Source organism: Emydura macquarii, unplaced genomic scaffold, assembly GCF_026122565.2.
Source record: "Emydura macquarii macquarii isolate MOO-44397 ecotype Brisbane River unplaced genomic scaffold, CSIRO-AGI_Emac_v2 contig_2994, whole genome shotgun sequence".
Lineage (NCBI taxonomy): Eukaryota > Metazoa > Chordata > Testudines > Chelidae > Emydura > Emydura macquarii.
Genome location: NW_027133131.1, coordinates 1,803,090 through 1,813,402, shown reverse-complemented (window position 1 = coordinate 1,813,402; position 10,313 = coordinate 1,803,090). Strand labels below are relative to the sequence as shown.

At 58.4% G+C, this 10,313-nt stretch overlaps 1 protein-coding gene across 2 annotated transcripts; it reads right to left on the bottom strand.

Moving 5' to 3' along the window:
- Positions 1–538: 538 nt before the first annotated feature.
- CDK2 (cyclin dependent kinase 2) lies at positions 539–8,791 on the bottom strand. Of its 2 annotated transcripts, XR_010916529.1 has the most exons (8): positions 8,373–8,791; positions 6,665–6,742; positions 6,260–6,380; positions 5,992–6,162; positions 5,237–5,338; positions 3,750–3,953; positions 2,150–3,117; positions 539–2,010 (listed from the first exon to the last, which is right to left on the bottom strand). XR_010916529.1 is itself a non-coding variant. In XM_067529902.1 (7 exons), exons 1-7 carry the CDS (start codon positions 8,486–8,488, stop codon positions 3,013–3,015), a joined length of 897 nt encoding a protein of 298 aa, XP_067386003.1. In that variant the 5' UTR covers positions 8,489–8,791; the 3' UTR covers positions 539–3,012. The 2 variants fall into 2 exon arrangements, 1 of the variants encoding a protein (XP_067386003.1); XM_067529902.1 differs by having other exon boundaries at positions 539–3,117.
- Positions 8,792–10,313: the final 1,522 nt, after the last annotated feature.

Here is a 10,313-nt window from a genome sequence, read left to right as displayed (position 1 = left end):
CTGACCGCAGGCCAGTTCCTAGCCTATCTCCCTCAGCCCTAAAACCGTTTCGCTTTTTAAAAAGGAAAAACAACGGACGAGGCCCCAGGGAAGAACTGGCACTTTCGAAATAACTTACAGGAACCTAGTGCGTCTGTGTGTGTGCTTGGTACGGTTTTGCTAACGGTCTCTTTCAGCTGTCGTCTCTCATTGGGTATTGTTAGCTCTTTGGGGCAGGGGCTGTTTCTTGTTTCTGTGTTTGTACAGCACGTCGCACGAAGGGGGCCTGGCCCATGACTAGAGCTCTTAAACCCAGATCCTCAAAGGTATTTGAGTGACTAACTCCCATGGAAATTAGTGGGCGCTGAGCACCTAAATACTTTTGAGGCTCTGGGCCTGAATGGCTCGCCCACGATCACACAGGAAGTCTGTAGCAGAGCTTAGCACTGAACCTGCTTCCAAATGATCTAGCCCCTGCACAGTACTGCCTCTCTTATCTAATAGAAGAGAATTTTCAAAGGGAACAGATATTGGGGGGAAAGAACATTCACAACTAAAGTTAAAACTAAGAGTCTTTTTAATGATTTATAAACCAATTACATAATATTTTTAACATTTGGTAAGAAACAGTCTACAAAGAATTACAAAAATCAAGGAAGACAAATATATTCTAGGGTTTGCTTTTTAAAAATATTCACTTACAAAAACTCCCCAGTGCTTTCCTAACAAGCTTCATACAAATCCAGAGCTCTGCTTTAAAACTATAACACAGCCTTATAAATAGTTCCCTATGTGTTCCAGTCCAAAAATATATATATTCATGCTCCCAAATATTCCGTTATTGTAGCTATTAACCCCCTTCTCCATCTCTCCTTCATCTCTTCCTTTGTATCATGAGTTGGCAGGAGCATTGTTTTGGGAGAAATTCTCTTCTGCCTTCTGTAGCCATCCGCTCTGAGACTGTCAGTTTCCCATGTCTGTCAGTTTCACCTCCCTCCTCAAACTGGTTCCCATCAGGCACTTTAAGCTGCTGTCCTAACCCTAAATTTCTCCTTAAACAACGGACTTGAGAATAAGCTGGTTCCCTGTGGAAGGAAATGAGACACAACCTTTCCGCTCCAACGCAACTCAAGATACAAGAGATCAAAATGGCTGTGATAGGAACAGAACAATTCTGACTTTCAACCCTCACATGTGACCCAACATGGAAAAGGCCCAGGTGGCTTACGAGCTAAATCCATGGCTTCCCTTAATGATCTTGACTAGACCAGATCATTCCTCTCCTTGCATATTAATTTGTACCTCTAAAATACTTCTAGAAACAACCCTTAAATATAAAATGGTTTACTATAAAATACACCACGTCTGGTTTTAAACACTGTCTACTCGTCTATTGGCAAGTGATTAATTCTGTTTTGGATTTTCCCCCATCCCCTCTTTAAGCAGACCCCAATAATCTGGAGGTGGGTCAGTGACAGCAGCCCACCATCCACATGATGGGACGTTCCAGGCTTTTACAAATGTGGCTTTTTGTAGGGAGGCGTTACCAGCTCTTCCGTTACTCTCTTGGGAGAGCTGCCCCCTAGCAACAGCTGTTACCCCAGTGATCTTGATCGTAGCCCTGCTGCATGGATATTCAAACACCCCGTCTGCATTGCACTTAAAAGGAAACAGTTGCTGAATATCTGGCTGTCACTGAGGGCTAGGTAGTGGGGGATACTTTCCAACATGGTGCCATCCTTCCCCACCCTCCAGGACAATCTAAGTGGAAGACTTCTCCAACTCACTGAGTTGCTCCTGCTTCCCCAGGGTCAGCCCGTTCTTTGCGGATTTTAAATCCCATTCATGCCTGGGTGTCCGAAGCTGACCTTCCAGGGAAACGCAGACATCATTTCGGCTGGGGAAGCCCACAGGAGAGGAGGAGGAGAGTTAAAAATCTCAGGCCGTGTGCATGTGCGGGTTTCACAGGCCAGATCGTCAGCTAGTGTAAATACACACCGCTCTGCTGAAGCCAATGGAGTTATTAGGGATCTAGCCCCATGTATCCAGGCCAGGAAGCCAGCCTTTCCATGGCTTGAGGCTGCTCAGGGATGGAAAGATAGGAGCCAAGGGGAGAGAGACAAGGAGTCCTCCCACTGGGAGACAGCCTGACTGAGCGAGTGTGGGGGACAGTCCAGCTGGTGGCTGGCATGAAATCAGAAGATGCACACACCAGCTATAGTGCGGTGCACATTGGATTCTGGGGCCAGATCCATAGCTGGCATAAGCTGGCATAGCACCATTTACACATCAATGGAGAATGACAGCAGGTGGAGAGTCTCTCTTGAAGCAGACTGCAGCACCACCAGGCCGGGGGCGCCATTTGGAGACAAAGGCCTTCTCTTTCAGAGCGCGCCAGGGAGCGGAGAATCGGCAGGCATCTTGCGGGGAGGCCATGAGAAGAGCCGGCTACAACAATTGGTTTCAGCCGGGTTCCCATGCTGCCATGCGGCACAGATTCCAGGGTGCTGGATGCGAACCAAGCGGTGGGCGGGTGAGCGTATCCGCTCTGGACCGCTCGATGGCAGGATGGTTCCCCAGCCGGGCCCTCTGTGGTTTCCACCCATCGACGTGGCTCGGGGTCCCCTGGTGCTGAAGCAAGAATTGGGGGGGCTCTGGAGGACGCGAGACATCTTTTAAGAGTCTCAGATGGGGGCGCAGCGAGGCAGGGAAAAGGGGATGAAATTAGAAAGGGATCAACCAAGGCAGCTGGGGGTAATGCTCCCAGCTGCAGCGAGGAAGGTCCCATTGCTGGTGCTGGAATCCAAGCCCTCAGGAGAGGGTTAAAGCCATAGATTGGGCACGTCAGCCAGGGCAATGGGGGCCCCACAGGTTCAGTTTTAGCATCCGCACGGTCGGGAGGCCAAGTGCAAGTCTGCAGGGGCAGGGTGAGCAATCTCCCTGCTATCGGAGCCACAGCCGGGCGTGGGCCAGACAGAGCCAGCATGGGGGCAGTAGAGTCCTGGCTGGGGTGGCTCCCTCCCTGAAGTCACTTCACAAGCGCAGGTGAGGGATGGCCTTGGTGACGTCCCGGAAGAAGGGCTGGTTCAGCGCCGACTTGGCCGAAATTCGCTTGTTGGGGTCATAGTGCAGCATTTGCTGGGGAGGAGATGGGTGGGGGGGTTATTGTGGGTGGGGAGAACACGGGGGAGGGTACAGGATGAGTGGTAACCCCATCATTGCCATGGCACCTTTCACCATGAAGCCCTGAGGTGGGACCCACCCAAAGCTGAAGTGCAGTTGCCTCTGAGGTGGACCATAGTAGTTGTTCCAGCACCACCACTCCCACTAAGGACAGGGAACGAGACAGAATTTCCAACCCTTCCGATGCCTCCGGGGGGAATTTAGGGAGACAATGTGACAAGTGCGTTGGACTGGGGTGGGGACACCAGGACGAGCCCCACTCACAGCGGGAGGGCCTGGCAGGCAGGACTTTGGGGTTCTTTTGCCCGCTCTGAGCTGGGGGCAGCTACAGCAGGGAGCCTGGGGTCTGTTCCTGGTTCTGCCGCTGAGGGTGCAGCCTGGACACGGCACAGCCTGGACAGGGACTGCACCTAGCACGGGCAGTGAGCAGAAGCGGAGGGCAAAGGGGTTCGCCGACAGCTGCATGGCAAGCGGCTCCCACTCCCTGGATCCAGCCCTGCACTCTCCCAAGAAACCTCGTCCCTCTCTCCCGCACCACCGAGCTAACCAAGATACCCGGCCGATGCTGGATCCCCCCAGCTACTCACAGCCAGCAGCTTTCTCCCCTCCTCATCCAGGGTGGGCACCACCTTGCTGAAGTCCTGTCTGGCCCATTTGGGGAAGCTGGGCTTATAATCAGGCATGGAAGTGACCCCCGGCCACACGGCCTCATCCGGGGTGCCCAGCGTCCGGAAGATGCGGAAGAGTTGGTCTATTTCAGAGTCTCCGGGGAACAGGGCTCGCCTGGTGATCTGGACAGCAGGAGAGGGGGTCAAGCGAGATCCCGACACAGCCCCACCTCCCAAGGGTACTAAGCTGTGAGGGGGGGTTCCCACTACAGCAGCACGGCCAGCGCTTCCCACCCGTGTCTCTCCCCCAGGGCGGGATATGAGAGCCCGGGGACCGACAGCCATTCTGCCTCTGGCAGGGGCAGGGCGAGGTGAACCACTGGAAACCAGGGCAATAAACCACTGGAACAAACTCTCCAGAGGAGTGGTGGTTTCCCCATCTTGATGTCTCCAAATCCAGGCCAGCTGCATTTCCAGGGGATACGTCAGCCACACACCAGTCACCGGGCTCAATGCAGGGGGAAGCGAATGGCCCGTGTATCACAGGAAGTCAGCGTAGCTCATCTCCTGCTCCCCTCCAGCTACAAATGCTGGGAATCACCTCCTCGCCCCATCCCAGGAGCAAAACCTCAACCAGCAGGGCTGGGAGTGGCCTGGGCACGAAGGGTTACGGCCAGCGGGCTCCCGTGGGAAACATCCCACTCCGTGGTCCGCTCTCCATCGCGTGATGCAGACGCCAGCCCATGCGCTCCACATGACACCTCTTTGCACCCCCGCTGCCAGCACAACCCCTTCCCCCAGGACGGGGGAAATGCCAGGCAGGGCACCACCCCGAGAAGGCAACAGAGCCCTTTTATTTCCTGGTTCCCGCCAGGCAGGTCAGCACCCCTCACCGAGTGCATCCCAGAGCCACCCCCGGGCAAAGGAAGTGGGGGCAGGGGGGCTGCCCATGTGACACCATCAGCAGCTCTGGCAGTGTGGGGGGGGGGGGGGGAACGGACACGACGACGACGGCGCTGGGGGCGTGGGAGACTCACACAGGGTTTCAGCCGAGCTGGGATCTGCCCCCGTCCCCTTCGCACCCTTAACACTTCCTCTCACGCGCTGGGGGGAGACAGACTTCTCTGCCCAATGCCAGGCCAGGCAGAGAGACTGGCCGGCCTCGAGGGCACCGGGGCGCAGTGATGGCATGAACACACACGTGGGCACAGGAGGCAGGACGGTGCAGCTCACCCTGGTCCACTGCAACCCCTCCCCCACAACGCGTGACTGGACGAGCAAGGAACCGAGGGAAGCGGGGTAACGCAGGAACCCCCCCATCTCACAGTCGCCTGTCACTCACCGATGGCTAACACAGGCTAGGCACGGGATCAGGCCCCCAGCACGTTCTGCTCCCCCACCCACGTGTGCCCTCCCCGACTGCAGGAGAAGAGCCTCGGGCCGGGGCAGAGGGAGGTGTCACGTACCATCTCGGCAAAGATGCAGCCCAGGCTCCAGATATCCACGGCCGTGGAGTAGTACTTGCAGCCCAGCAGGATTTCAGGGGCCCGGTACCAGAGAGTCACCACCTGGGGAAGTGTCGGGGGGGGGGATGCTTGTTAATCACAGCAGGGATGTCGATCGCCCTCTCCACTCCAAGGACCCCAAAGTACTTTACACACAAGAGGCCCCCTGGGAAGCGTCGTTATCCCCATTTTGCAGATGGAGAAACTGAGGCACGGAACGAGCAACTCACCCAAGGAGAGACCGCGAATCTCTGGGGGAGCCAGGAATAGAACCCAGAGTCCAGGCTCCCAGCCTGGGGCTGCGGCCGTTAGACGCTCCTCTCCCTCGTGGGACTCTGGCGCAGCGACGGAGGGGCAGCGCACCGTGACCCATGGGCTGGCTCACCCACTCCCTAGGGGCTGGTGGTGGTGGTGGAGTCATCAGGAGGACGGGTCCCGGGTTCAGTCGTTACAGGGGAGGTTAAGCCGGGGGGGAGCCTGCAACTCACCCCCCTTGGGCCAGCCGTGATCGGCCGGTCCTGTCACACATGCACTGAATGAGATGGGATCAGCCAGCTGGAGGCGGGGGTCCTGGTGCAGGGCGGACAGGGACACTCAGCCCCATCAGGAGGCGCCTATCCTGGTGAGGTGGCCCCTCTCACCGCCCAGCCCCTGGCGCCCCGCTCCCGGCAGGAAGCCAGGCGGCTGAACGAGGGGGGAGCCCCCCACGCACGCACCTCGTGGGTGTAGGTTCGCACGGGCACACCGAACGCCCGCGCCAGCCCGAAGTCCGCCAGCTTGATGGCTCCCTCGGCGTTGATGAGCAGGTTCTGGGGCTTGAGGTCACGGTGCAGCACCCGGTGGGAATGGCAGAAGGCCAGGCCCTGCAGCAGCTGGAACAGGTAGCTCTGCGGGGTGGGAGGCGGACAGGGCTGGGGTCAGAGGGGAGGCTGGGTGACCGGCTGGCAGGATAAGGGAGTCGGCGGGCCGGGCCGGGCCAGTTACCTTGATCAGGGGCAGAGGGATGCTGCTGATGGAGGACGAGTCCATGAACTTCTTCAGGTCCTGATTCAGGAACTCGAAGACCAGGTAGAGTTTGTTCTCCGTGTGGATCACGTCCAGCAGCCTGAACGCGCAGGGAGCAAAACGAGGAGACGTCACCCCTCCTGCCCCAGACAGGCCCTCGGAGGAGGGCTGGGGGTGTTCACACGCCATGGCCCATGCCTGTCTTGGCCTCTGCTGAGGCTGCTGGTGCTGGCAGCTGGCAGCACGCGGTGCAATGAGCTCGTGCGCCGGGACACGCAAATGAATTTCACAAATGAATCCCCACCGGAGGCTCTGGATCCTGGCCTCCAGCGACCTCGATAACCCCGCTAGGCCAAACTCACTTCCCCACCTGCCCCCACTTACTTGACAATGTTGGAGTGGTTCAGCTCCTTGAGCAGGGAGATCTCCCGGATCGCCGTGCTGGGGACACCCTCCGTCTCTCTGCAGGGGGGAGGGAAGCCATGGGAAGGCTGGAGACACGCAGAAGGTCTGGGGCTCCATTCACCCCCTTCCCAGCCCCCAGGACGTCAGTGGCTCTGAAGCCGCTTACGCCTGGTGGTCTACAAACTCCAGCCCCAGCTCAGCCCAGCACACAGGCTCTGGCCAAGTGCAACGGTGATGAGCCTAAAGTCCTTTTCACAGATGCGGCACCACGGAAATGCAGCCACTTCTGGGGTGGAAGGAAGCAGCAGCAGCAGCAAGGAGAGGGGACAGCTTTGGACACTGGGACGACACTCCTGCTCTTCCTAGTGATCTATGCAGAGCCGATGGGGACACGGCACATCTGCCCCTGAACGCAGGGGCCCGAAGGACCACACCAGCTGCTGGGCCTGGGCACCAATTGCGAAGTGCAGCAGATCAGCTCCCTGTTCTCACTGGGATATCGCCAGGCCCCTGGGGCATTTCCCCACTGCCCTGATCCCCACCCCACCCCCCCAGACACTCATGAGCAGAGAGTGGCACCAGACTCTACTGACCAGCGCCAGCAAGACAGCCAGGAGTAACCGGCTGAACCGGGGCCGAGCTCTTAGCAAAACATCCAACCTTGACTGAAAAAACTGCCAGTCGCCCTGACCCTTCTCTTTGCTAAGTTAAACAGGCTGAGCTCCTGGAGTCTGTCCCTACGAGGCAGGTTTTCAAATCCTTTAACCATCCTCCTGCCTCTTCTCTGAACCTCTCCATGTGATCAACACCTCCTCAGAGTGTGGACCCAGACCCAGACCCAGGATGCCAGCAGCAGATTCAGCGTTAACACAACCTCCTACTGGGAACGGGCCTGAGACCCACTCAGCCGTCTCCCACGAGCTGTCCAATGGGACCGACTTTACCCGCGCCCGCCTGAAGAGCGACACCCCCGAAGCGTGTGCGGGTGGCACGACCCGTGCGGGCGGCTGAGAGGCAAAGCCCGCGGAGGCCAGCTGGGGTATGCCTTCCCTGCACCTGGGAAGGGAATTTCTTTAAGGAGACCCGTGTTTCAGTGAAACTACAGGCAACGCCCAACTTTGACCCCCAGCAGCGTGTGACTGAGTGGTGTCAAAGCCACCCGGTGACCTTTGTCGGGGCATTAGGGGGGACAGAAGACACCTCCCCCAGAAACGAGCGCGTGACAATTCTCTCTGCCGGTGCCTGTCATCCGATGGGTTGATCTCACGGGAGCTGTGGGAACAAAACCGCACCCAGCCACCTGCCCGAGGGCCTGGTTCTGCCCACGGACCCACCCCGCCCTTTGCCCCGTGAGCTCATCCCAAAGGCCAGGGGACGGCTCCACCGCCCAACGGATCCGGCCCAGCCTGGGGGGAGGACACTGGCACACACCCCCCCCCCGGCATTTGCCAGTCCAGCAGGGGACACTCCATAGCCCCCCTCCTCTGCCAGATCGGCACCCCAAGGTGCAACAGGCTTCATCCCCCTCCCCCCCGTGGGCTCTGCAGAAACCCCCGAGCCCTCCAATCTACCCAGCCCCTCCTGTGCCACTGCCGGGAGAACCCCCCGCGCCTCCCCCCAACCCTGGAGCTACCCCCCGGCCAGAGGAGGGGGGGGGGTTCCTGGCACTCCCCGGAGGGCGACTCACGTATCCAGGCGGATTTTCTTCAGCGCCACCACCTCGCCGGTGACTTTGTTCTTGGCCTTGTAGACAACCCCGTAGGTGCCCTCGCCGATCTTCTCCACCTTCTGGAAGTTCTCCATGGGGAGCGGGCCGAGGGGAGGCCCGGGGGCCGGGGCCGCGGGGACCGGAGGGGCTGGGCCGGAGCCTGCCGGCCCCGGGGAGGGGTCCCGGGGTGGGATCCGGGGGCGGCCGGGAAGGAGAGATCAGCAGCCCGGGGAAGGGGGCAGCCAGAGCCGCTGGGCACCGGGGAGGAGGAGGCCGGCGGGGGCGGGGCCGCGGGGAGCCGGGGATCGGGCCCGAGGATCGGCGCCGCTGGGGTTCCGCGCCCCCCGGCGGTTACAGACCCACCCGCCCCAACTGGCAACAATGTAGCCGCCCCCCGCCCGGCCGCTTCCCGCGTTCCACTCGCCCCGCCCACCCCGCCGCGCCATTGGCTGACGCCGGGACGGGACACTGGGAGCGACGCGGGAATCTCCTTAAAGGGACAGTCCCTGAGAAAGAAGCAGCCCCTCCCCCCCACCTCCCGACCTACTAGAGTTACGGGGTCGGGGGCTAGAACAGAGCTGCGCTTAAATCCTAGGAGAGCCCCCCCCAGCTGGGTTTCAATTAGGGGGAGACTCAGGTGGCCCCAAGCCAGTCTAATGGCTGCTGCACAGCTATGTTTATTGGGGTGATTTTCCCAGCCCCCCCCCGCCGGGGTGTGTTTCCTTGAGCCCCCCAAACTGTGTGCAATGGGGAGTCACCCAGGTCCCCCCACTCTCAGGAGATTCCCCTCCATGTCTCACCCTGTCCCCCAGCGGCTGGTTCCCTCTGCTTTCCCTCCTGCATAGGGTTACCGCCTTTGAAATGCAACCTCCCCCCCAAAAAAACACCCGGCACCCCCCCACATACAAGGCAAGCCTTCCACAACCCCAGTGACAAGGCAGCTCTGCAGCCCCCCCTTCAACAGCCATTTAGAATATCTAGCGAGAGAACCGGTATAGACAAGACTGATAACGTCGTTTTCTCACTTCCAGTGCTGGAGTGGGAACATGGCAGCACCTTTAGCTGGACACAGAAAGTTCTAGCAGTAGATACGCGGGGTGTTGTGATGATAATGCAAAACTTTAGCCCTGTATTTTAAAAAAAAATCCCGCAGATTAAATGATTGATTTTTCTGGCAACTGGCAAATCCATAAAAAAACCCCAGCCAGGCTGGACAAATACCCATGAGGGGGTGACTCTGCCACGTGGAAAAGGGGCTCCCATTGAATGCGTGCTGCTCTGCGCTTTGCGCACGGGTTTGCCATTTGCCAGGATGAGCTCGTGCGCGGCGTAGAGGGGAGAGAGTACGGCCGTGCGCTTTGGTGGCTGGCTGCCACGGCTCAGCTTGTGAACAGGGCACCAGGGGGTTACTGTTGTGCACAGATTTGTTGTTTCGGTGGCTCCCTCCTTTGCCCTCTCTCTCATTTCCCTGAGCCCAGGGTTTCCTCACCCAAGGGATCCAGGTCAAACAGTTTGCATGTCTCTGATATTGTTGGCTTGACGGGGCGGAAAGCCCAGGGTCCATGCAGCATCTGACATCCCCTGGGGAGATGCTTCCACAGGAGGGGGACAAAGTCTCCACAGGGCTTGTGCGTCAGAGTGACAGCCCAGATGACCATTGGTAGCGATTTCATTGCTGATCCAAAAACCCATAGGAAGGGAGCAGGGGGATCATGTTAGGAGGATCCGTTCATACCGTCTCCTGTCAGTGACGCTTCATTGTGGTGCCACCCATCGAGAACCTCTCTGCATCATCCCTTTCATATTTTAGTTTATGATCACTGGTTTTATGATCCTTTATTTTTGATTAAGGTGGGCATCCTAGCTGACTTACCATCTATCTTTCTTCAAAGATGAAAAACAAAAAAAATTCAAGGTGGC